The sequence below is a fragment of the Vicugna pacos genome, chromosome 9 (assembly GCF_048564905.1).
Source record: "Vicugna pacos chromosome 9, VicPac4, whole genome shotgun sequence".
Taxonomy (NCBI): Eukaryota; Metazoa; Chordata; class Mammalia; order Artiodactyla; family Camelidae; genus Vicugna; species Vicugna pacos.
Genome location: NC_132995.1, coordinates 5308047 through 5334261, shown reverse-complemented (window position 1 = coordinate 5334261; position 26215 = coordinate 5308047). Strand labels below are relative to the sequence as shown.

At 50.6% G+C, this 26215-nt stretch overlaps 3 protein-coding genes across 8 annotated transcripts; all 3 read right to left on the bottom strand.

Annotated features, from left to right (window-relative positions):
• Positions 1 to 2426: 2426 nt before the first annotated feature.
• KLK10 (kallikrein related peptidase 10) lies at positions 2427 to 6440 on the bottom strand. Its single transcript, XM_006208426.4, has 6 exons — positions 6303 to 6440; positions 5732 to 5836; positions 4849 to 5032; positions 3934 to 4208; positions 3612 to 3745; positions 2427 to 3042 (listed from the first exon to the last, which is right to left on the bottom strand). The coding sequence occupies exons 2-6, from the start codon at positions 5820 to 5822 to the stop codon at positions 2890 to 2892; spliced, it is 837 nt and encodes a 278-aa protein (XP_006208488.1). The 5' UTR covers positions 5823 to 5836; positions 6303 to 6440; the 3' UTR covers positions 2427 to 2889.
• A 1650-nt stretch (positions 6441 to 8090) lies between these two features.
• KLK11 (kallikrein related peptidase 11) lies at positions 8091 to 12846 on the bottom strand. Of its 3 annotated transcripts, none has more exons than XM_006208428.4 (6): positions 12713 to 12846; positions 10905 to 10981; positions 10131 to 10287; positions 9461 to 9726; positions 8749 to 8885; positions 8091 to 8335 (listed from the first exon to the last, which is right to left on the bottom strand). In XM_006208428.4, exons 2-6 carry the CDS (start codon positions 10942 to 10944, stop codon positions 8183 to 8185), a joined length of 753 nt encoding a protein of 250 aa, XP_006208490.3. In that variant the 5' UTR covers positions 10945 to 10981; positions 12713 to 12846; the 3' UTR covers positions 8091 to 8182. The 3 variants fall into 3 exon arrangements, with proteins under 3 accessions (XP_006208490.3, XP_072824724.1, XP_072824723.1); XM_072968623.1 differs by having other exon boundaries at positions 10224 to 10287; XM_072968622.1 differs by lacking the exon at positions 12713 to 12846 and adding an exon at positions 11760 to 12131.
• An 848-nt stretch (positions 12847 to 13694) lies between these two features.
• On the bottom strand, positions 13695 to 18568 carry KLK12 (kallikrein related peptidase 12). 4 transcript variants are annotated; one of them, XM_031681566.2, is made up of 6 exons: positions 18497 to 18568; positions 17854 to 17909; positions 17270 to 17429; positions 15993 to 16252; positions 14924 to 15057; positions 13695 to 14052 (listed from the first exon to the last, which is right to left on the bottom strand). In XM_031681566.2, exons 2-6 carry the CDS (start codon positions 17888 to 17890, stop codon positions 13897 to 13899), a joined length of 747 nt encoding a protein of 248 aa, XP_031537426.2. In that variant the 5' UTR covers positions 17891 to 17909; positions 18497 to 18568; the 3' UTR covers positions 13695 to 13896. The 4 variants fall into 4 exon arrangements, with proteins under 4 accessions (XP_031537426.2, XP_072824715.1, XP_072824714.1 ...); XM_072968614.1 differs by lacking the exon at positions 18497 to 18568 and adding an exon at positions 17997 to 18462 and having other exon boundaries at positions 15993 to 16249; XM_072968613.1 differs by lacking the exon at positions 18497 to 18568 and adding an exon at positions 17997 to 18443.
• Between the last annotated feature and the right edge of the window lie 7647 nt (positions 18569 to 26215).

Sequence of the window (26215 nt, the reverse complement as noted above, 5' to 3'; positions counted from 1 at the left end):
AGTTCAGGGGTGGCCTCATGGGAGGCCTCAGGAAATGTTAATTGAATGAGTGAATGTCTTTCTCCATATCCTTCTTGTCCTGGTGAACTTCTACTCAGCCTTCAAGGCCCAACCTGGAGGCTCCCTCCTCTAGGAAGCCTTCTCTGATTTCTCCAGGCAGAGTCCATCTTTTCCTCCCTGGGGGTACTCATAGCCTCTCTTCCATTTTCTGTTGTCATAAGCCAGATTATCAAGCTGGGTCTGGGCTTTCCTTGGAAGTGTAGACCTCATTATGTTGTCGTGCTTTGGAGCAGGGACTCTGAAACTGGCCCATGTGAATCCAAACCTCAACGCTGGTAATTATTACGTGTGTGACCTTGGGCAAGTCACTGGACCACTCTCAGTTGCTCCATCTATTAAGTAGCAATAATAACTGGGGTTGTGGGAGAATTATGTGAACTAACACATATGAAACACAACAGTGGTAGGCATTTAATAAATCTGTCTATCTGTCTCCTACAGAGCCCTGCACTGCCTACATCATAATACACATCACTCGTGACTGCAGTTGCCTTAAATCCTCTCCAGACGAGGAGGTCCTTGAGATCAGAGACTGAATACCCACTATGTACTGAGTGCTGTACTAACTGCTTTAAATAACATTTTGATGGCTAGCTTTATTGACTGTTTGCTCCATGCCTGCCAATGTGGTCAGCGTGTCATGAATTTTTTTCTCATTTAATTCTCACAAGAGTCTAATCAGCCTCTCTTTCATAGTGGGGATAACTGAGATAGAGGGAGCATTCAGGCATTTTGCTGAAGGTCACACAATGAGTTACAGAAACACATTTCCTTCTCTACCTGGTGAACTCCTACTTATCCTTTAAAACCCCATGTATATGTCCCCTCATCTGAGAAGCCTTCCCTCAGGGCACCCTGTGCCTCCTTCTGCTACAGCACTGATCAGTTTGGTTATTTGTTAATTCAACAACGCGTTGAGTGCCTTCCATGTGTCAGGAATGATACAGGTGCTTAGAAAACCACAGTGAATAAATGAGTCCCTGCCCTCACTGACTGGGTGAAGGGAAGGAGGGGACAGACCCATTATGGAGTAAACAAATAAATGAGATCATTTTTGCTTTAACAAGTCCTGCAGAAGAAATCAACAGAGCAGTGGCTTATTGACCAGGGAAGGGAGTGGGTAACAGAGAGACCCTTTTAGCCAGAGCAATCCTGGAAGACCTCCCAGAGGAGGTGACCTTTGGCTGGAGACTTGAGTGACAAGAATGTAAGGCTCGCCTGTCTCCCTGACCTGACTAGCAGCTCCTGAGGGTAAGGCCCAGTCTGAGTCATCACCAGGATCTGGCTTAGGACACTGCTCAATAAACACGTAACAATGTGCTCAAGGGACAGGCAAATTGCCTTTATAAGTGAATCGACTTCTCACCTACTTTGCTTCTGATTCCTGCATGACAAACTCAGCTGATATGCCTGATTGACGTTTCCTGGCTGTGCTAATAGGGGCAGGGGAAGAGTCAGCAGAAGGGAGCTGTGTAGACAGCTCAACCCCTGCGCACCAGCCTTCTGAGGGCTCTGTGAGGACAGGGACCTTGTGGTCACCACTGCATTCCCAGAGCCCAGCACCAGTCCTGCCATACAGCAGGGGCTCCACAGACTGGTGTTTGAAAGGGAAAACAAAACAACATGTGCTAGGTGGAAATTTTCTATTGTGCCTGTGTTCCACTGATGTTACTGTTCCAAAGTCTGGGCTAAGTGGAGATGCCCAAACTTCTGTTAGATTTGCCTGGCTTCTGTGTATAACAGCGCCCCCAGCATAGGAACATTTACACAGAAACAGTTTCAGGGAGGGGACAAGAATCCTTCCTCCCAACTTCTCAGGGCAAAATCTCAAAGCCAATTTGGGATGGGATGAGGATGGAGTTGGACTTAAGGTCTCTGGGTTTTGGACCAGGGGGATGAGAATGGAGATGCAATGGAGCTGGGACTGTAGTTGGTGGTAGGTGAGGGGATGGAGTTGGAGCTAACAAAGAAACCAAAAAATTTCCCCTAAATTTCCAAGGGCTTCTTTGCATCATCTTAGCAACTAAGATGGGGAGAATTCCTCTAGTCTTAGAGGCTGGAGTGGATGCAAAGTGAGGTCCCTTGAATTCTGGTGGCCTCGGGAAGGCACAGGAGGTACCAGATGACTCAGAGACAGCCCAGCTCCTGCTGGGACAGGAGGAACAGGTGTTGGGTGGACTCAGACATGGGTAACAGTGGCAGGGAAGAAGGAAGTAGTTAAGAGGTTCTTCACAGAACTTGAGAGGAGGGTGGGAAAGATGATTCTCCCATCAGCCCTGAGAGGTGGGGATGGCGATGGTATGGGGTGGGGGCGGGATTGGGGGCTACTCCTGTGCTGTTCCCTCCAGGACACAGAATCACACACATTTGCACCAGGACCTGTTAACATTTAATCAGAGCTCTCCATCCATTGTGTTAATGCTTTACATGACAATTTCCATAACAATCTACACACATCATAGTCTCCTTATAACAATTTTATGAGGTAGGCACTACATCATCTTCATTTTCCAGGTGAGGAGACTGAAGCCCAGAGAGGACACTGGGCTTGGCCAAGGTCACAAAGCAGGAAGCCAAGTTGGAACTGACAACTTCGCTCGAGACTAGTGACTGCAACTTACTTATGAACAGCACTTTGCTACCACTTTCTGCACCTCCACCTCAATGCCGGCAGAGGACAGCATTGAGCAGGGGGGCTCAAGGGAAGAGGAGAGATGTTAGCAGGTGTGGATGGGCGGCGGAAGTTTGAGAGGGGCAGGGGAAGACTCCTGCTGACTGCGGAGGAAGCAAGAAGAGGGCAGACGGTGAAGGAGTTGCAGGGCCTCTGGATCAGTTGGAGCGGATGGTTTTCTCTATCCAGGTGGTATATTTGCAGATCTGAGTGTAGACAGCCGGATGCTGAGCAGAGCCACAGGGGTAAATGCCCCATGAAAGGATGCCCTGAAGTGTCCCTTCACAGACCAGTGGGCCACCCGAGTCACTCTGGGGGTGGGAGGGAGGAGAGAGCAAATAAATACACCAGTGGAAGGGCTGCCACTTGGGCGCCTGGGGTAGTAATGGGGAAGAGACGGGGTGGGCAGGGTTGGAGCTAGGTTGGGATAAAGATGAGGGTAGGGTGGGGTTGGGGGTGGGATGGGGTGGGGATGGGGTTGGACTTGGGGTTTGGGGTGTTGGATAAGAGATGAGACTGGAGATGCCATGGAGCTGGGATTATAGTTCATGGTAGGTGTGGGATGGAGATGGATCCAGAGACAGGGAGAGGGTAGGGGTTTAGGAATGGCTTGAGGATGGGAATGTGGCTGAAGGTGGAAGGGGGTTAAGACTGGGGACGAGCTTGGAGGTGGGCTTAAGGACAGGGTTGGGCATGAGAAGGTGGACCCAAACAGGTAGAGATGGACATGAGGTTGGAGTTGGGGTGAAAAAGAGGTAGTTTTGGACATGGGGGTGAAATTGGGCTGGAGGTTGGCTCTGGGGTTGGGGAATGTCTGTTTTCCCATAACCTCCCTATCCTTGCTCCCAAGAGTCAGAGACCCTCCCTGGCCAGTCCCTACCTGGCAGGGATCCTGGCCCCGGTCCAGTCCTGCACATATCATGTTGCTGGTGACCACGCCAGGATAGAAGACCTCACACTCTTTCGGGCTCAGGAGAGTGACCCTGGAGCAAGTCAGGCCCCTGTTGTACTTCACTGGTGGGAGAAAACATCAGGTAATCCTGGGGCCCAGCCCCCAAACCTTGAGGACCCAGAAGTTCAGATAACCCAGATTGTTCCCATCCCAGGCCCCAGACTCCCAGCCTCTCCTCCCTCAGGCCCAGGAGACCCAGCACCCAGTCCTCCTTCCGGGAGATACAGGCCTCAGAATCCCCAGTTCTTGCCTCTCCGGGAGGTGGTGGTGCCCCAGCCAGCGACCTGGCATTGGTCTCCGGGCTGGGCACAGCTGTGGGGCAGGCGTAGGGTCTGGATTCGAGGCCCCAGCACCGCGGGCTTGGCCAGCTTCAGCAGCATGAGGTCGTGTTCATCTGTTCGCCTTGGCAGGATAGGGCCCGAGCCCTGGTGGTACTTGGGGTGGATAACAGAATGAGAGGTCCGGCGGAGCTGCTCGCCCTGGAGAAGCAGCAGGTGGTCATCTCCGACTCGAGCCCATAGAGGCCTGGGGAGGGAAGAGCCAGATGGATGCAAAGCCTTCATTGGGACTGGAGCTGCCCCCTGAGCCTCTGGGATGGCGAGTATGGGCAGTGGGGTGGGCACAGACACTTGGATCCTAGCAGTGGAGGGTGCTGGGGGCCGGGAGTCTGGGTCTGAGTGAGGATTGGGTAGAAGAGAAGGGAGCCGGAGATCCAATTCTGGGGGACATAGGGAGGAGTGATCAGGTGTTTGGGTCCCTAAATTCTGCAGGAATTGAAAGCAGAGGGTCTACCTGGGTAAACCTACCCTTTTCTTCCCCTCTCAGTGGGGAATTCATGAGATGAACAATTCCCTTTAGTTCTTAAGTCCTAACCATATGAGACCCTGATTTCTGTCTGCTGCACACAACTATCTACATCTAAATGGAACCCTAGGAGAATCTGCTGGACAGTGGCTCTGGATGGGCCCAGAAACGCTGAGAAAGGCCACACTGCCCCCTCGTGGCCACACCACAATCCCACTTCTCCTCCTACATGAAGCCCTCCAGGACTGACCCCACTTCGAGCTGGCAGTGCCATACAGGCAAATGCCCCAGCCCTTCCCGCCCCCTCCCTGGGGCCTGCCTCCACAGCCCCTCCCTAGCGTTCCCTAGGAGATCTCCCTACTTTTTGTTCCCGCAGTGCGCGGCCGTGAGCACCCAACTCTTATCCACCAGGACGCCCGCGCAGTGAAACGAGAGGCCATTGAAGAGGGACACCTGCCAGGGCTGCGAGCCGTGAGCGCACGGGGCGCCGGAGGCCACAGGGTCCGAGCCCGTGTCGTTTCTGGGGAGCAGCAGAGCCTCCGCGGCTGGAGAAAGAAAGGAGTTGGAGATGTGAGCAGGCAGGGCAGCAGGGCAAGCGCTGACTGCGTTTGGGGTCTGAGTAGGGCCATGGGACGAGGACTGGGGGAGCACAAGCAGAACCCCGGGATGTGTGTGGAAATTGGGGGTCCTGAAGAAAGTGAATAGAAGTGGGAGGAGAAAAGCGATGTGAAAGAGGAAGGAGGCGGGGTTGGAGCGGAGTGGAGTAATGAGACCCGGCAGGCTGGGCCAGGAGGGGCAGGGATAGAACACAGAGCTCGAAGAGATCGGGTACTCAAAGAGGCGGGGCAGCAAGGGGGCGTGGCGTAAAAGGGGCGGGGACAGAACGCGGCGCGGAGTCGGTGAAAGTAGGGGCGGAAATAACGCCACCCGCTGCAAGAGGGAGCGAGGGCAAAAACCGGAAGGCAAGGCTTGGGATAAACTAGGGCGGAGTAAGAAAGGGCAGGGAAAGGACGAGGCGAGGAGAAAGGGAAATTCGGATCTTGGAGGAATAAAGGGGGCGGAACCCACAGGGCGGAGCTGGAAGAGGGGCGGGTCTGACTTGGGGCCGGGCCTCTCCGGATCTGTGGGTGTGTCCTGGGGTCCGAAAGGGAGGGGCGTGCGCTGGGAGGCGGGGTGGTAAGAGCACACTCTCGCATCACCCTGGGTCCCCGGCACCTCCCGCCAAGCCCTGTCCCCCGCCTCACCCGAGAACTGTGCCATCAGTAGCGGCAGCAGCAGCTTCGCCAGGGCCCGAGCGCCAGGGGCGGTGGAGAGGTGGATGTGCGGGGATCTCATGGCCAGGACCTAGGCTGGGGTGGGGTGGGGTGGGGTGGGGTGGGGTGGGCAGGGGGCGGCTCAGAACATTTGCCTATTCAGAGTCCCCCACCCTGCCGCGCCCGTCCGCCCATCCTGGGCCACCGCAGCCCGCGGGGACCCGTTTAACCTGCGGCCGACAAACGCAGGAGTGGGCGGATGGGCGATTTGGGCCTGAACAGCAGTAATGGGCGCAGTTACCTTAGTGATGCCCCTCTGGCATCCTCCTCCCCTCCCTACGCCCGAGGGGATCGCTCTCCCGGCCGGGGCTGTCCCTGCTGCCAGCCTCTCAGGGCTTGAGGTTTCGCCATCCTTCATAGCTGGGGTGGGGGTTCAAGGCCCGGAGGCGCTTCTCGTATATAAGGAAACTGAGGCTCAAACAAGTCTCCTGCCCGCGACCCGAGGGTCCTCACATATGCTCTCGCGATTCGCCCAACCCAAGGTGAGATGCATCCCGCTCACCTGGAGTCGTGGAGGGGAAGAAGGGAGGAGACCCAGAAGTGCCTCTGCCCTGCCCTGTGGGCCGCCGGAGTTCTCTGCCAGGGGACCCCTGGCCAGGCCTTCCCTTTTAATCCCAACGAGCCCGGAAACTTCCCCACCCTCCCCTCCAGGGATTCACCCCCTCCCTTTACCTCTCCCTAATTATGCAGTGGGTGAGGCTGGCATCCAACCTGGGCCCCAGATTCCTGCTCTGGGAGGGGCCCAGGAATACAGGCTTCTCTCAGTGTCTGAAATACCCTTCTAGGAGTTGGATTTCATAGGGATTCCCCAGGTCCCCTGTTTCAAGAAGTCTTCCTAGATGAGGAGAGAGGGTGCCACAACCCCCGGGAACTCTGGGTAGTCCTGAAGACAGGTGAAGGTAATTGAGAAGGGGGGAGAAACAGAGAAATGCATACCTAGAGTGATGCAGTGAGAAAAGCCAGAGTGCTGAGGCAGAGCTAAGACAGTCTGAAGGAAAGAGCAGGAGCAAGAGACAGACATACACAAACAAGGAAAAGAAAACACAGAGAGGAAGGAGGCAGATGCAGCCCCCGAGGGATGCTCAGTGCTTGAGCCCACACACACAGCCAGAGCAGTGTCCGTGTGTGTCCCAGGGACCAGCCAATGTGTGTTGGAGGAGGTTCTGCATCATGGCCATGTGTGGTCGCTTCATACCCTCCCTGCCATCTGCATGTCTCCAGGTGACACACAGGCCTGTGAATCACTGAAGGCCAAAAGCCACAAGAGGCATCAACATCATTTCTACCAACTTCCTCATTTCTGGTGAAGAATGGGAGACTCAGACAGGGCAGTGACTCACAGTTGGTCACACAGCAGGTGCACCTAACAACCAGGAGGCCCCAGTTTCAGCTTTGGGCTCTCGCCTCTCATGACAGCTACCTCTGCTGCAAGGGGAGCAGGACATAAGGAAAGATTCTGCAAGAAGTGAGTTAACTCCAGAGGTGGTCCAGCTCAGCACCATCCAATCGAACTTTCTGCCATGATGGAAGCGTTTGACGTGTGCAAGCCAACATGGCAGCCACCAGGCACACATGGATATAGAGCTTTTGCTATGTGGTAAATGCAACTGAAGAATTACATTTCCAATTTTAGATAATTTTCATTTAAATAGACATACGTGGCTACTGTACTAACCTGCACACGTCTTGATGAACTACCTATCATAGAGGTTGGAAACAAAACACTAATAGCTCCCTTTTCTTAGGTCCTAACTATGGACAGGTCTACCATACTGTCGCGTGTTATCGTACTGCTGCATGCATGATTTTACAGATAAGGAAACTGAGTCTTGATGAAGGCAGTATTGCTTGGTAGTTAAGAAATCATCTTGCATCAGATTTCTTTCTATTCTACTTACTGGCTGTGTGACCAAGAGCAGGTGAATTTGTTTCTCTGTGTCTGTTTCCCCATCTGCAAAATGGGTATAATAATAATACCAACCACACAGGGTTTTGTGAAGATTAAGTTAGTTGATAATTTAAAAGCCCTTGGACCAGGGTCTGGCACATAGTAAGCATTTGAAAGATTCATTTATTCAGCAAATAATTATTGAAACCTTGGTATATGCCAGGATCTGTGTTTGGGGCTGGAGACATGCCAGTGAACCAAATGGCTATTATCACTCTCAGAGTCACAAGTTAGTATGCGGCAAGATTTGAACCCAGGTGTCCGACCTCCAGACCCCAAATTGAGGATTACGCTACAGCATCTCTCAAAGTCAAGAAGCCCCCCAGACAGTCAATAAAGGAGTCCTGGCTCAGGCTTTATTATTAACAGAATGAGCAGGAACCACAGCCCAAGGTACGGATTAAGGGTATTGAGCTGTGATGCGCTGGTCCTGGCTAATTATTCTCCATCGTCTTCTGGATCCAGTCCACGTATTTGCAGACCTTTGTGTAAACACCGGGCTTTCTGGTGACAGCACATGGATCCTGGCCCCAGGAGATGATGCCTTGAAGAGACCCGTTACAGACCAGAGGACCCCCAGAATCACCCTGGGGATGGGGAGAGAGAGAACCAGTTAGAGAGGAGGGGAGGCCACGGAAGAGGGGAAAGGGTTGGGCATGGTGTTAGGAAGGAGGTGGGGATGGTGTTGGGGGTAGGGTGGAGATTGACGATGGGTTGGCCATGAGATTGGGGATGAGTTAGAGTTATGAGAGGGAACAAAGATGGGGTTAGGGTTGAAAATGGATTTGGGGATAGTTGGGGTTGGAAATAGAGGTGGGAATGGGAATGGAATTGGGGATCATGTTTAGGTTAGAAATGCGAACTGGGGGTGGAGATGGATTTGGGGGTGCAAGGGGATGTGGGCTTGAGGTTGGGGATGAGATTGTTGATGTAGATGAAGGCACAATTGAGGTTGGGAGTGGAACCCATGTGGTTGGAGACCCAGGCCCTGCCCTCTGACCTGGCAAGAGTCCTTGCCCTCTTGTTGGACACTGGCACAGACCATGGTATCTGTGATGTTGCCAGGGTAGGCGTTCTCACACTTCTTGTGATCAATGATGGTGATGTTAGCACATCGCAAGTTATGGGGCACGTGCACTGTGAAATGACATGAGAGGGTATGGACAGTGAGAACCCTCCAGTCCCCTTCCTTACACTCCAAGGCTTGCTCTGAACCCAGCACCTGGGTTTTCTGAACCCAGGGACCTTGCTCTGAATCCATTTCCTGTCCTTCATGCTTGCAATCAACTCATCTCTCTGCTTGTAGCAACAGCAACAGTAATGCTATCAAGTAAAATTGTTTATGCCAGTTGCTTTATAAACCTTATCTCTAATCCAGTCCTAGTGGGTGGATGTGATTATTCTCATTTTATAGAGGAGAAAACCAAGGTCCAGAGAGGTGAAGCCACTTGCCTGAGGACCTATAACTAGCAGGTTTTGGACCTGACATTGCACATCATGTCTGTCTGAATCCAAGACCCAAACTTTTACCTCCACCCTCCTCAGCCCTTACTTTTCCACACTTCCTTCCAACATATCCCACAATTGACACCCCTAGGTAGCCTCCTCTTGTATCACTATGAATCTCATCTTTGAAGGTTCTTCTGGTTCCCCTTGTCCTTCCACAATCGTAACCACCCTCCCCCCATCACGTTCCCCTCTGGAGTCCCTACACTGGGGGCTGGACGTGGTGCCCCAGCCGGAAATGAGGCAGTGGGTGCCAGCAGTGACACAGTGTGATGACAGGGTGAGGGGTCGCACGGCCCAGGTGATGAAGGCTGGTGCCGCCATCTTCACCAGCATGATGTCATTGCGGTGGTCTTTGTTGGGGAGACTGTAGTTGAAGCCCGGGTGGGGGAAGGACTCAGTGGCTGTCCGGGTCTGCTCATAGCCGTCCTGCCGCTGGAGGTTGTGTTCTCCCAGGTGGACTACGTATCGGCTGGGGTGGGAGAAACGGTGGTCAGAGATGGAAAGGGAAGGCGAGACAGGAGATGGAGAGAGACGTGAGGGGAAGGAGAGAGATGAGTGCACCTAATAGAATGAAGAAACATAGCTCCTCTTCCAACCTCATCCCCACCGCCCACCAAAACCCTCTTCTAAACCATATCACCAGCCCAGCATCTAACCCCATTCCCAACACCATCCTAGTTCCAGCATCATTCATTCTCCCATCTTCAGTCCCAACCCAATCCATATCATCAATGCTAAAGCCACTCGTGCCCATCTCTGATATCTGACACCAGTCTCCTCACCCCATCCTCATTCTCCCCAGCCCCAAGCCCCTCTGCAGCCATCTCTCCATCTCCAGCCCCCTCCCAGCTCCGCCCCAGCCCCCGCACCCACGGCTTGCGGCAGTGGGCTGCTGTCAGGAGCCATCTGGGGGCGATGAGGGTTGCCCCACACAGCAGCCGTGTCTTCTGGAACAGAGCCACTTGCCAGGGCTGGGAATGAGGAGGACACTCGTAGCCCTTGATGATCCTGGTCTCTCCCCCTGCGTGCCCTAGAAAGAGTGGGGGCGAAAGAGGGGGCTCAAGCATGAGAGGACTCCCAGAAATGGGGGAGGGGGACAGAGGGTGGGTGGGCTGGACCTTAACCTAATGTCCCGCTGGGATGCACTCTATGGATGGACCAGGTGTGAAATGATTGAAGTCTTTCCACAGTGGTTGGTCAGTAGACACTGTCCTGAGCCCTTTGAGTGTCTTCCACACCATCCCAGCTGCCCTGGCCCCTCCTCTGGGACCCTCTTTGACCTCTCCCCATTGTAGCTCTAAAAGGATTACACTTTGGTACAGCAAAGAGCACCCAGGACCTCATTATGGCTCATAGATGCATTCACATGCCCTATGGGTTATGATATACATATATTTTTTCATTTTATTTTTAAGCTTTTTGGGGGTGATAATTGGGTTTATTTATTTATTTATTTATTTATTTAATGGTGGTACTGGGGATTGAACCCAGGACTTTGAGCATGCTACGCACACAGTCTACCACTGAGCTATACCCTCCCCTGCATTCTATATTTTTAATATCAGCCCCATCAGTGTCCAGATAGAGGGCTGGGGATCCTAGAGATTCCAGAGGGAGGCCCTTGCCCATCCCCATCCCCCACCATACCTGTCACCAGAGCGAGAATGATTAATTGCAGAATCATCATGACCTGGAACGAGGGGGAAGGCAGGCCCCAGGTACTTCTGGGAACAAGGAGGGACATGGGGCCAAGTCACTTTCCGGGGAGACAGAGGGCTGGCTCCTGCCCGCTCCATCTCCCTTGCCTGCTCCGGCTCCCCACAGGAGAAGCAGCGGGGTTTGGGGAATCCCCTGGTTCTCACAGCACCCCAACCTCCACACTTTGAAAATAAATCTTTGGTACTGAGGGTGGCCTTGCAAGGGCTTAATCCCAATTAGAAACTTCCCGGAGCCAAGTTGCTGGGAGGGCTTTGCCCAGGGCAAACGATGAGCCTGCCCTGTTTAAGTCAACCACTGGACTTCAGAGGTGCATTTTGGAGAATGTTTTCCTTCTTGCTACCTGAGATGTGGCCAGGCCCAGCATCTTAGGGTGAGAAGATAAAGGGAACCAGGCTTCGCCAGTAACCATTCCAGGGTGATATGGGCCATTTGAGGGCGGCCTGGAGTATGGTAGGGGGCTCCACTCTGGACAGCATCCTGGCCCCCACTCTGCTGAACCCCTGCCCCTTCAAAGAACAGCACAATAGAGCCAGGCGGGGCTGGTCACCGGAAAGGCTAATGTCCTTAAATGCCCTGGCCAGCAGGGGTGGGGGTGAAGGGCTGGACTCAGTAACCGAGAGGTCACTGAGGCGGGGGCAGCCTGTTGGAGACACAGATCAAGGCAGAGAGACCCAGTTCTCACCCCCAGCCCCAAGCACAGAGCAGAGGAAGAAATGAAGGCCTGACGCATTGGGTAGGCCAGTGCCCGAGGGAGAGGGGCCTTCCCTTCCCTCCCAGACTCACGGGCTCTGGGGCTGGGGCTCGGGGGCCCGGCAGTGGTGGCAGATGCGGCAGGCTGGGTCTCGGAGAGGAGCGGGAGGCACCAGAAAGGCGAGCAGGCAGGGGGTGGCCCCGGGAGGCCCAGGATGACTGGGCCTCCCAGCCCTGCCTTATCGCCCTGGGGCGGGGTGTTGGAGGCCCTCCCCAGGCCAGCCCTGGGTTCTGAGGTGCTGCCCACCTGCCGCTGTCATGACCACCCCCAGCCCCTTTTCTCCCAGCTTCTCTCAGTTTCTCCACACCTCTGTGTCCACCTGTCTGTCTGTCTGCATCCTCGCCAGTCTCTCTGTATCTCTGTGGTTCCCTGCCTTCCTATAATGCTCTGTGTGTATGTGTGTGTGTGTGTGTGCGTGATTTTTGTTTCTGTTTCTATGTATCTCTGTGCCTTTCTCCCTGTTTTTGTTGAACTCTGTTTTTCTCTCCCAGGTTCTCTCTCAGTATCTCCTCTAGTTTTTTATATTTTTCTTTGTGTCTCCCTGTCTCGGCCTTCCTCCACTCCTCTTTCTCTTTCTCCCTCCACCTCTGTCTCTAAACCCTTCCCCATCCATCTCATCGCCCAGTCTCTCTGTGTCTCCTGTCCCTGCCCCTCCCTCCCTCCCCACAGCCCCAGCTCCGGTGGGCCCGTGGCCTCCTCTGGGCCCCCTCCCTTCTCCATTTTAAGGGGGTGGGGGACGGGGCGTCACACAGGTGGGGCTGCTGCCTGGCGGAGGGGCAGGCAGGAGGGTGAGGGAGGCAGGTTGGGGCCTGTGAAAGCCAGGGCCCAGGGGAGGGAAGTCTTCCCTCTGCAAGTGCCCCAACGCCCAGGGCTCCTCTGAGGCTTCACTTCTCTGCCCACGCCCACCCTTCTGTCCGACCCCTTCTTCCCAACTTCTAGGCTGCCAGGAACCCCGGGATCCTCAGAATCCAGTCGTGACACTTACTTGCTGTGTGACCTAGGTCCGATGACTTCCCGAATCTGAGCCACCTCAAATTCCTCGTCTGCAAAACTCAAGTGCCGATCCCTGTTTCTCCCGGCTTGGTTGCTATCAGTCAGATCTCCCTCCGTCTTGCCCTCCTCTCCCCTAACCAGGTGCGGAGCAAGACTACGGGGTAGATCTGGGTTCTGACAGCAGTCAGCCCTGGCCCCAAAGCCGGCACTGCCTCTTCCTACCGCAGTGACGTGGGATGAGGGACTCCACCCGGTGAGGCTCGGTTTCTTCATCTGTGAGATGGGGGTGACAGCCCTGCCTCAGGGGGTTGGGATGAGGACTCCAGGAGAGCCAAGTTCAGCAGGCACCCAGCAAATGCTCCCACAGCTGTCACGGTCACCCCGCACCCTCTCCCACCTCCAATTCCCCTTCCATTCACCTGGGAGGGGAAATCCTCTTTCCACCTCCTGGAGAGGCTGTGAAGACAAAGTACCTAAGAGGTGGGCAGAACTGTTCTAAGACCTAGGCTGTGTCCTCTTGCCTTCCGAGCCTGCACCCCACCCTCCATCACTGCAAACATATTAAAACAAACGTGTATTCCACATGAAATATATGTGTGTCCTCAATTACAGGCGAATCAAGTTGCAACTGGCTAGTTGGAAGAATGTAAGGTTTTACATTCTTGTGAATTTTGATCTTGCAGTTTTCAGGGGGCATTTTGGAGCCAGTAATTCCCTCTCCCCAACCCCCTCCCCTCTTCAGGTCCTTCAGGGCCTTTAAAAAGCTTATAAGCTCTAGGCTGTGTTCCTGTTGTGCCTGATGGAGGAAAATGTCCCTTACTTTTACTGTTAACTTTCTCTACTCCATTCCCGTGTGGCCGCTGCCAGGAAAACCCTCACCCTCTCTGATATCTATTTCTACACCAGTGAGTAGGGTGACTGACGAGCCCTCTCTCCAACCCCAACCAGCATGGGGATATCAAAGAGACACAGCCCCTCCTCCATTTATATTTATTTCAGATCGTCACACACTTCTTCCTCCCCCAACCATGGATCTTAGAAGGGCCGGCTGGAGTTGGAGTTCCGGGAAGATCCCCAGTCTACAAAGAGTGGGAACTGGGGTTAATGATGGAAGAAGTGTTGGTGCTGACGGTCAGAGTGAACCCCAAGCTGAGGCATGAAGGTGGAGGGAGCAGGTCAGTTGTTCCTCATGACCATCCGGATCCAGTCCACATATTTGCAAACTTTGGTGTAGACTCCTGGGACGCCTTCTTGCCCACAAGGCCCCACGGATCCCCAGGACACCAGACCCTGAAGGACTCCTCCGCATACCAGGGGGCCCCCAGAGTCACCCTGGAAGACAGAAGGAGAAAGAATATTGCATGAATATGGGAGAAATACCGTTTCAGTTTTCCTCTCCCTCTGCACACCATCCTAGCCCTCCCAAACCATTCCTGAGCCTTGAGGACTGGGGCTCCAAGCCTCATCACCAGACCAAAAACAAAAAACAAATAAACAAACAAACAAACAAAAAACAAAACCAGGTTCCCAGAGGACAACAGCAATGACTGGCCAATAGAGAGGAACACACTGTTTCTAACAGCCAATCCCAGGGGAGGAGGGCGGGACTCCATGCATGGTAGAAGAGTCCCTCAAGGACAATGGCTGGAGCCCTGACCAATGAGGGAAGAGCGCAGAGGCACCAATGCCCAATCCCAGTGAAGGAGGGCGGAACTCCTTTAGAGTTCTTTCCAGGACAATGGCTGCGGCCATGGCCAGTAGGGAGGGGCAATCCTCTCTTTCTGGAGGACCTGAGAGGAAAAGGTAGCCGAATTACAGGGTGTGAGAGTCCTCCAGACCCCTTTCCTATTCCATCCTGGAATCTCTCACCCTCACCCGGGCCAGCATCAACAGGAGGATGGTGTGGGGAAGAACTGGAGAGACAGCTGGTTACCTGCCTGAGCTCCAAATGCTGGCTAACTCTTTGCCCTCCCTCATCTTCTCTGTCTCTTTCTCCCCCTCTTTTTGTGCCCCACCCATCTTTCCTTCTCGGTTTCCGCCCTCCCTCTGACTTCCATTCCCTGGCTCTCCCTCCCACATTCTGTGCCTCTCTTTTCATCCTGACCTCATCTCTCTCCCCATCCCCTTTCCCTGACGTGCCCTCCCTACCCCTCAATTCTCTCTCCCCTATTTCCTGTCCTGGGTGTTGCCTGCAGTCGCTCACCTGGCAGGCATCCTGCCCAGCGATGCCACCAGCACACACCATGTTGTCTGTGATTCTCCCTGGGAACACTGCCCAACAGGTGGCATTGGAGACAATGGAGAGGTTGAGGCATTGGAGCCGGTCTGGGAATGGATCTGAGGATGGAAGATGGATACTGCTGGATCCCCCAAAGCTTCCCTCATCTCCCCCAAAGTTTTGGGGCCACATCCTTCTTCTCAAGAAGCCCAATCCAAGTCCATAACCCACCCCTTCCTACGGCCTCCTCTACAATCCTCAAACCTCTAAATTTCAGATTTATGACTTGATTGCATGGTGACTATTCACTCCAGTTCATTGACCCAGTCCCCCCTGATCTTTAACCTATGACTTTGGTACTATAACTCAAGATCCTCCTGGTCCTTCCAACCTCAGATATAATGAATCTAGACCTGACTTTCTCCTTCAATCCTAGCTTCTGTGACCTTTCACCTTCAGTCTTATTACCTTTTGATCTCAACTTGGCCTCATGCCTTCTGTCTCTTGGCCCCATATTCCTTGTCTTCACCTTAACCTCCAACCTCAGTTCTACATCTTCTAAACCACTGATCCCTACTCCAAAGTGACCTCTGATCCTAGTTTATTTGACCCCAGACTCCATGACTTCTAACTGCTGGCTCCACATACCGAACCCTATGGTTTCCAATCCCAGACTAGTGGTCCCTGGTAGAATCCTCAGACTGTGGCCAACATCTGGATCCCATGACCTCAACTCTACAATAACTAACACCAGAGTCCCTGACCCATGACCCCAAGATCCTATTTACATATGCCTTTTGCTCCAGTCTGATGACCCTTAACATCACTCTGACCTCTAACCACATCCCTGATCCATGACTTCTGACTCCATGCCCAACCACGTAACCACTTTCACTCCCAAGACCCCTGATGACCCATGAGCTCAGAGCCCAAAGCATGATCCTGATTTGTGACCCTTTACCCATCCATCTGCTGAGCTAGCATAACTCCTGACCTCTCACCCTACCCTCCAAACTTTTGCCCATCCTGACCTCTGACCCCAGGCCCCACTTACTCGATGGTCGGTTGGTGGTGCCCCAACCCGAGATGTGGCACTCAGTGCCAGCCGGGGCACAGGTGGTGGGCAGGGGTAGGGGCTGGACGCTGCGGGTCAAAAGAACAGGGGTACCCAGTCGCAGAAGCCGGAGGTCATGGTCATGGCTGTGCAGGGCTCCCTGGTAGCCGGGGTGTGTCACGGAGAAGCCAGTGCGCCGGATCTGTTCCGTCCAGTCCAGCTTGCTGAGGCTGTGTTCCCCGAGACGCACCCAGTACCTGCTGAAATTCATGGCAGCTCAGTGGGTGACAGGTGTGCCATCCCACGGGCTCCCAGACCCCTTGTCTCTCTCTGCTGTTCTGCATTTTGATGGCTGTCCTCTCCCTCACTCCTTCCCTTGCTCTCAGTCTCTCTCTGCCTCTTCCTGACTCTTGGTCTCTATTTCCATTGCCAGCTTTCCATTTCTAGTGTTCTTTGCATTTCTTCTCTCCATGCCACTGCAACTGTGTCGCTTTCTGATTCTCTTAGCTGGTGAGGCCCACGGGAGCAGGGCCATCTGCTAGTCCTGTTCACTGCCCTGATCCTACCGCTTAGGAGACGATCTGAGCCATCAACATTGTCAACTAAGTCAACAGGGGAATAATGAGTGGGCTGTCTCTATACTGCTTGTGTTTCTCCCTGTCCCCAAATCTCTCTGCCCCTCAGGGGGAGAGAGTATAGCTCAGTGGTAGAGTGCATGCTTAGCATGCACAAGGTTCTGGGTTCAATTCCCAATACCTCCATTAAAATAAACAAGTAATTAAATAAACCTAATTACCTCCCTCTCAAAACAAAAACAAAAAAACAAATAAATCTCTGTCTCTCCATGTCTGGAAATTCTCTTTTGCAAAAAATTCCAGAGCATCAAACCTACAAAGCCCAATTCCTACATTTTACAGATTGGACCACTGGGGTCCAGACAGGTGCCAGATGTAGACTTTGAGGCTGCACAAAGGGTTTGGCTCAGACATGGGCCCATAACCCACATCAGGGGATGCCATATGGAAGGAAGTGGGACACAAGGGAATGTAGGTGGTGGGTGGGCAGGTCCAGGACCCTCCCTGACCTCCAGCTCACCCCTCCCCCCCCAGGCCCCCACCCAGGCCCATTGTGAGTTAGTCCTACTCCTTGTCTAACCTCAGACCTTCTTGCTGAAGGACCATCTCCTTATTCCTGTGCACCCCTTCGCCCAGCGCTCCTTTTCCCATCACCCTCCCTTTGACCACCCTGGAAAAGGAGGGACCCAGATGGGGGCTTACCTGCCACTGCAGTGAGCGGCTGTGAGAACCCACCTGCGGTCAATGAGGACCCCCCCACAGCGCAGGTGGATGCCCTCAAACAGCCCCACCTGCCAAGGCTGCGAATGAGGGACACACTCCTCACCATTATAAATCTTCTCCGTGGCCTGGTGGCTGAGCCCTGAGGACGTGGGCCAGAGAGATGGGGTCAGAGTCCTAGAGATAGTGGCTCAGATAGGAGGAAGGACACAGAAAGAGCAAGATAGAGGCGAGAGAGAGAGTCAGAGGCAGTGAGACACAGACCCAGTGATGTATAGAAAAAGACACAGTGAAACACCGACAGTGACACAGAGAGGAAGAGAGAGAGAGAAAGATGCTTAAAGATAAGAGAGAAATAGAGATTCAGAGAGAGAGAAAAGACAGACATAGTGACAGGAAGAGACAGAGGGGAGATGGATCAGAAGATACAGAGAGAGAGAGAGGTACACAGGACCCCTGGAGATGGAGGCGAATGGAGTCAGAGTCGGCCCTGCTTCCCTCCTCAGTGCCAGGCATCCTCATGAGGGAGGGGGGCAGGGGACTCCTTTTCCCTCTGGGGAACTCACCAATAAGACACAGGAGCAAAAAGATGCTGGACTCCATGGTGGGCCACCTCCAGGTTCTGGGGGGGAAGTTAGGACATCTCAGAGATGACCCTTTCCTGGTCAACCGGACCCTCCCTTTCCCCATCCTTTCCACCAGCAGCAACCTGAGGAGGGGATGGTCCACATGCTCATCCCTCTTCGTGCCCATCTCCTGCATGTCACCCTGCACCGGTGACGGCTTGCCCCTCCTCACCTTGTCTCTGTGCTTGCTGGGTTGTCCGTGTGGCTGTTGCAATTTCAGCCTGTTGGTCTCTCTGCACTCTGTCTGGCCACCTACCCTTCTGTCCTTTCATCTGCCGGCCATCCTGCCAGTCAACTCTCCCACTGTCCACCTGGCCTCTCAGCCACCTGTCATGCTGCCTCACCTGCCCCCTCCTTCTGTCTGTCTGTCCCAGACCAGCAGCTGACACAGCTTTTAACTCTCTTTGTCCCAGCCCATGCATCTTCCGGGTTGAGGGAAGGGGACAAGGAGATATGGGTGGGGCGCCCTCTAATCCTGTAGAAACTCTTCCTGGCTGACACATAATTGTGCTTCACAGTTAAATAGAGGGGAAGCGAGGAGGAGGGGGACAGGATGGCTTTGGAGAGAAGACCCAGCCCGTACCTTCTCCCTCCTCTCCAAACCAGCCAGCAGCCCTGAGACCAATGACTCAAGGTGATGTGGGAGCTGGGTTCTAATCCCAACTCCAGTGACAAAGCCTCAGGGAGGGTGGAGCCCGTGGATACCTGGGACTCCTCCCTGAGTGCTGCAGGAAAGGGGCAGGAGGGTGGAGAGGCTAAGAGAGCAGGAGAGTGAAAATGAGAGGCTGAGAAAGAAGAGGAGGAAAAAGAAGAGCTTTCAAAATAGGTGAGACATTGTATATAAATCTCACATCTTTATCCAATAATCTATATTGAGAAAGAATGTGAAAAGGAATATATGTATGGCTGAATCACTGTGCTGTACACCAGAAACTCACACAACATTGTAAATCGACTATACTTCAATTTAAAAAATAAATAATTAGGTGAGACAGAGGAGTTTCCAAACTGGGATCCCAGGAAGTCTGGTTCTCACTGAATTTTTTAAATGCAGAATCAGTTCTGTTTCCTGCTTCCAGAAGCACAGGTCTTACTGTATATATGAGGTCAATTTATTGAATTCTATGAAAGTTTTTGTTTGTTTGTTTTTTTGTTTGTTTGTTTTTTTGTTTGTTTGTTTGCTTTTTTTGGCACCGACAGAAAGAGACAGAGGACAGAGAGGGAAGGGAGAGAGAGATTCAGGATTCAGAATCCCTTTCTCACTCTCTCTTTTTGCTTTTATCTCTTCTTTTTCTTTTTTTTTTTTTTGAAGTAAAATTTACACAACATAAAATCCAGCCTTAGAGCCAATTTAAAGTCTACAATTCAGTGAATTGCACTGCACTCACGATGTTATGCAACCGTCACCCCAATCTTACTTCCAGAGCATTTTCATCACCCCCAAAAGAGACCCCATACCCATTAAGCTGATGTCCATCAACTGATAAATGGATAAATAAAATATGATGTATCCATGGTATGGAGTAGCATTCAGCTATAAAATGAACGCAGTCCTGATGTGTGCTACAGAAGGATGAACCCTGAAAATGTCATGCGGAGTGAAAGAAGTCAGTCACAAAGGACCACAAGCTGTATGATCCCGTTTATATGAAAAATCCACAACAGATAGATGATGGAGCAGATGAGTGGTTGCCTGGGGCTGCAGGGAGTGAGGATGGGGAGTGCCTGCCTGCTTAGTGGGTCTCTTTTGAAGCACAGATTTGCAGCTTGTGGCGTCTGGATAAAGCCAGTCTTTTTGTAGCTGGAGGGTCCAAGAGAACAGAACTCCTGCTTCAGAGGAAGCTCTGAGCACCTTTGCCACCTCCGCCCAGGGAGTCCCCAGAATTCTCAAGTCCTGCTGCCTCACGCTTTACTCTCGGGTGTCAGCAGTAGTTCGATATGAAGCCCATTCCCTAAAGAGAACTCGGCCACCCCAACACGCGGGGTGACGTCCGGGAGCACAGGTTTTCACAGACATGGAAACTGAGGCATGCCTAGATAAAGGCACTTGCCCAAAGCCACACAGCTGGTAATAGGCAGAACTGGAGTTTGAACCCAGGTCGGGTGACGTATAAAATATATATATATATATATATATATATATATATATATTTAATTGAAGTGTAGTTGATTTACAATGTTGTGTTAGTTTCTGGTGTACAGCATAGTGATTCAGCCATACATATATATACCCTTTTTCATGTTCTTTATCATTATAGGTTATTACAAGATATTGAATATAGTTCCCTGTGCTGTACAGTAGAAACTTGTTGTTTATCTGTTTTGTATATAGTAGTATGAATCTGCTGATCCCAAACTCCTAATTTATCCCTGCCCCTGTTTCCCCTTTGGTAACCCTAAATTTATTTTCTATGTCTGAATCTGTTTCTGCTTTGTAAATAAGTTCATTTGTATCATTTTTTAAGATTCCACATATAAATGATATCATGTGTTGTCTTTATCTGGCTTACTTCACTTAATATGATAATCTCAGTCCATCTGTGTTGCTGCAAAAGGCATTATTTTATTCTTTTTTATGCCTCAGTAGTATTCCATTGCATATATACACCACATCTTTATCCCATCGTCTGTCAATGGACATCTAGGTTGCTTCCATGTCTTGGCTTGTAAGTAGTGCTGCTGTGGACATTACGGTGCATGTATCTTTTGGAATTGGAGTTCCCTCCAGACATATATGCCCAAGAGTGGGGTTGCTGGATCATATGGTAAGTCTATTTTTAGTTTTTAAGGGACCATCATACTGTTTTCCATAGCCTAGAACCTGTATTGTGAATCATCATCCAAATATATGAATGAATGAATGAATGAGTGTACTGAGAAGAGATGAACATATACATGCTTCTGCAGGTTTCAGAGAAAGAGGATAGCTTTTGACAACATTCATACTGGGATGAAACCTCAGTTTATCTCATGACTCACTGGCAGCCACTGGGACACTCTCTTGTCCTGTCCTCAGTTTGTCCCTCTGAAAAATGGGGCTGGAAGGAAGCTAAATGTCTACCTGCCACTTCCTCTTGAGGTCATCAAACAAGGCAACAAAAGATGGGTTGAGGGTGTCAGCGATGCTAAAGGTAGACATGACTAAAATTGCCCTTACCAGTTTACTTCTTTGTAAAGGAGTTGTCAAAGCTGACTTCGATGACAGAATCTTTTCTTCTGTTTATCTTTACCTCTCTCTCATTTTATTTCTGTCTCATTCACACATTCATTCATATATTTGGATGATTCATATATTTGGATGATAATTAACAACAAACATTTTGCAGTATCCCGTGTGCCCAGTTCTCTTCTGGGCAATGCTGGGACCACAGAGTTTAATCAGAACCAGAGACCCTACAATTCTTCTCAGTTACTGCCCTGTTCCTCTACCATCCTTCCCAGCAAAACATCTCCATGGATATCTACTCACTGCCTGCACCCCACAGCCATATCATTTTGGGTCTCCAGAGATTTCCATGTTGAGCAATCCAGCAGCCACCTGTCGGTCTCTATCTTACTCAACCTTTCCGCAGCATTCATCTCCGCCGGCCCCTCCTCTCCTGGCTGCCGGGACAGGGCGCCATGCATTTCTGGTTTCCCTCCTACTTTGCAGGCTCTCCTACCTTCATGAATAGGCCTTTTTTTCCTGCATCAGTGCCTGTACAAAGGTGTTCCCAGAGCTCTGTGCTTAGCCATGTTCCCTGCATTGACTGTGTACACCTGACAGTTTCACCTGTCACCCGGGGCAGGTTGGTTCTTAGGTCTCTCCCCAGCTTCAGGCATGGGCTTCCCACAGCCTCCTGGGCAACCCAAACCTACCTCATCATCTGTCCCCACCAGCCCGTTCTCATCCACTTGGTCCCCCATCCAGACCCTTGGGATACGTGTTCTCTCCAGGATCCAGCTTGCTTTTTTTCTTCTGGGACATCCTATCCTTCCCAAGCTGGATTCAACCATTTGCATCTCCCTGTCTCTGAAACCTGTCTCCTGAGCTCTGATCCTCCCCATCTACAGCCAGAGGCTTCCCTGATGCCCCTGGACCCATCTCCCACTGTGGCCCCCGTAAGCTCAGCATCATCCCCCTCCCTGGTCCTCTAGCTCAGGGAGGCTCCACCACCTGCCAGTTAACTAAGCTGAACCTAGACACCATCCTCCTCCTTGCCCCTCCTCAGGCCTGTTCCTCCCTTCTCCAATTCTCTTCAGCCCCAGCTTGCCTCATCCCTACCTCCTTGGACCCTCACCCAAGCCTCCTCCCTGGATCCTCAGTCTCCAGGCTCCCTGCCCCTCTAGCCCACCCCCTAGACAGCCCCAGAGGGGTCTTTTAATGTCCAGAACCAACCTTCTCTCCAGCTCACAGCCCTCCCATGGGTCTCTAGCATACATCTGGTTTTCTTCCTGGATTCTGGTTAGAATTTTTTAAAATTCTTGGAATTTCCTGACTGGTAGGGGAAGTGAGGAGCATCTTTTGTTATTTGAAATAAACCCCAGTAACCCCAATTGAGTTTATGTTAATGAGGTGGAGAGAAGGGAGGGGGAAGAAATGGGGGTTGTTACCAGGGAAACCAACCAAGGGATTAGAAGATTGGAACTTTCAGTCCCAACCCCTGACCTCTGGAAAGAGAGAGGCACCCAGGTCCCAGCTGGAGACCTGGAGGAGGCACACAACCCATGGCCACTTGAAGGAGGGCCCCCATCCCATACTCTGTTCCTGAACACCAACTATGGAAACTTCTGACATAGTTCTGTTGAACCTACGACAGAGACTCCTTAGTTCTCAGCAAATGAAGCACCAAGCAGCACAGCTCAAAACACACGGCAGCAGAGCCAGCGAGCAGGGCAGCACGATGAGAAAGATCCTGGAGGTTGTGAATGGAAAACGTCACCTGCCATGTCAGTAAACAAAAGATGTTGCAAACATCAAGTCAACAGCCAATGAAGCCACTCTGGACTATGCACCCTGAGGGGATTCGGGATGGAGTAAAACAGGGCACCAGCCCTAGCTTGTTAAGGTGCATATCAAAGGAATGATGTCAATGAACCCAGACTCTTGCATCTTCTACCTACAAGCAAAGAGCTGAGTTCATTAACTTAAGATGTTTGTTTTTCTCCTTTAATTAACAGTATTCTTTTGATGTTCCGACTACCTGGTTTTTGTTGCAAAAACTCCTATATATCCTGGCTCCTCCTCTACCTCTTTGGAACAGCCCCTCAGAGCTATATGAGAGGCTGCCTCCTGGGCTTAAGTCATCAGTATGTCAGTTGAATAAAATGTAATTCTCAACGTTTAGGCTATGCGTTATTGTTTGTTTTTTCCAGCCGATAAGATAATGGTCCTATGCATACTCCCACTCACAGGGCCAATTGTGATCACCCCACAGAGGCAGGAAGGACTCTTTGGTGCATGTGCGGCATCATGAATCGTGGCATATGAACCAACTCTTAGAAGAAAGAGTCCATCCTATTTCTATGGAACGTCTGCAGTATTATTCTTCAATAGCCCCTCCTCCCACGAGCCTGACTCGGGTCTCTGATCCCCTTAGCCCTCTCACAACCTGTCTGCTTTTCTCATCTTGACATTGAAATCTGTAGAATGAAACTGTGGGCTTACAAGCCCATTACTCCCATTTGCCTAGAAAGTCTAACTTAGTCCCTTATACAAGGTTTCACAAATGCGGCAGTGGCTGAGCTTGGCCTGGAACCTCCAGACTAGAGGGGAGATGTCCCTGGGGATGTCTGCAGAGGAGATGCACAGGAATGTGTCTCCATCAGCCTGGATGGTTTCCACTCACTGGTGGATCATCCCTAGTCTAGGGCTACACTTCCGAAAGACGGGGAGCTGATATTTCCCCCTTGGGAGAATGACATGAAAGAGCTTTGTCTGCTGGACCAATGACAAGAAGTATGGTTATCTCTTTCACACCGCTCTCTCTTTGCTCTGGTCTCTTCCCCAGTCTCCTTCACCTTCTCTCTCGCTCCCTCAGCCTCCAAATTCCTTCTTGCACAGAATCTCATTGTTACTTAAGTTCCCCTGGGCAAAAACAGGAAGAAGAGGGCGTGTGGCGGCAATGTTCCTGGAGAGGGAGGGTGGAGGGCGGTCTGAGGAGCCTGTCACCTGGCTGGCCTTCCTGAATTAAGGCCCTGTTGGCAGTCAGAATCTCAGCTCAGCTATGTCATTATTTTCTGTTCCACAGGGAGGATTTGTGCAGCCATCTCCTGTTCTTTCAAATACCGAGCTGCCACCCAAGGTGGCTTGCTGTGGCACTGGGGCCTTGGAACATCATAACAATGACGTCAGTAATGACAACAATACTAATGACAGCTGCCACTTTGTAAGCACTCACTCGGTACCAGGTGTGTGCTGAGCGCTTTCACATGTTAAATCGACCCTCCCAAGAACTCTCCCAAGGAGGTGCTAGTTTTTTTAAGTTTATTAATATGCTAAGATAGTTCTTACTCCTCAGATGTAGAGAATTGAATTAGCTGGTGGCTCATTATCATTAGAAATCTGTGCACATCCCTTTCTTTGTTCTCCTTATTTATATTTTTTGGCATTTATTTACTTATTTATTTTATTGATATATATATATATTGTTTTATTGAAGTCTAGTCAGTTTACAATGTTGTGTCAATTTCTGGGGTACAGCACAATACTTCAGTCACATAGGAACATACATACATTTGTTGTCATATTCTTTTCCATTGTAAGTTATTACAAGATATGGAATATAGTTCCCTGCGCTACACAGGGTAAACTTGTTGTTTATCTCCTTATTTATTTTATTACTTTTTTTAACATTTTTTATTGATTTATAATCATTCTACAATGTTGTGTCAAATTCCAGTGTTCAGCACAATTTTTCAGTCATTCATGGACATATACACACTCATTGTCACATTTTTTTCTCTGTGATTTATCATAACATTTTGTGTATATTTCCCTGTGCTATACAGTGTAATCTTGTTTATCGATTCTACAATTTTGAAATCCCAGTCTATTCCTTCCCCCCCTCCACCCCCCTGGTAACCACAAGTCTGTATTCTCTGTCCATGAGTCTATTTCTGTCCTGTATTTATGCTTTGTTTTTGTTTGTTTGTTTGTTTGTTTTTGTTTTTTAGATTCCACATATGAGCGATCTCATATGGTATTTTTCTTTCTCTTTCTGGCTTACTTCACTTAGAATGACGTTCTCCAGGAGCATCCATGTTGCTGCAAATGGCGTTATGTTGTCGGTTTTTATGGCTGAGTTGTATATTTTATTACCTTTTATCCTCGGTTCCTTCTGCTGTTGCCTTTCCCACTGTGCCTCTTTGCTATTATCTTTGTTATTGAATGTCCTTTGCTATTGGTTTTATTATTGTGTATCCTCTGCTATTATATTTCTCATACAGCTTTTTTGAAAAATTAAGGTGAAATTTACATATTGTAAAATTAACCATTTAAAATGCACAGTGGAATTTAATATATTCACCATGTTGTATATATATACACACACATATGTATATGTTATTGGTGTATGTTCTTACAAATTGTGTATGGTTTTGTGTGCAAAACAAATTGTGTATTGTTTTGTGTAATTTTAATTTATGTCAGTGGTGCTGTGGTACATAACTTATTCTTTTTTTTTCCTAGCTCAGAATCATGCTTTTTCATTTTAAAATTAAGTATTATTTACATAAACTCAAAAATCCATTCGCTTAAAGTGTTCAACTTGATGAAGTTTGGAAATTAGATGCAGTCGTGTAACAACACTATAATCAAAACATAGAACAGTCCCACTCAACTTACCCCCATCCTTAAGCTGCCTTGTGTTCCTTTCGCAAAAGTTCCTCTCCCTTGGGGGAGGGTATAGCTGAGTGGTAGAGCATGCACCTAGCATGCACAAGGTCCTGGGTTCAACCCCCAGTACCTCCATCAAAACAAATAAATGCCTAATTACCTCCCCCAAAACAAAAACAAAACAAAAAGTTCCCCTCCGCACCCCAACCCCAGGCAGTCACTGACCTACTCTCTGCCACTGTAGCTTTGCCTTTTTCAGACCATCGTATAAATGTCTGGTTTCCCTCACTAGCATAATGCATTTTAGATTCATCCACGTTTTTGCATTTATCTGTGAACAATTGATTCCTTTATATCGCTGAGCTGTGTTCTATACAGTTTGGAAGTACCACCCTTTGTTTAGTCATTCACCAATTGTGGGATATCTGGGTTGCTTCCGGCTTCTGGCTATGACAAATCATGCCGCTGTGAATACTCATCTACAAA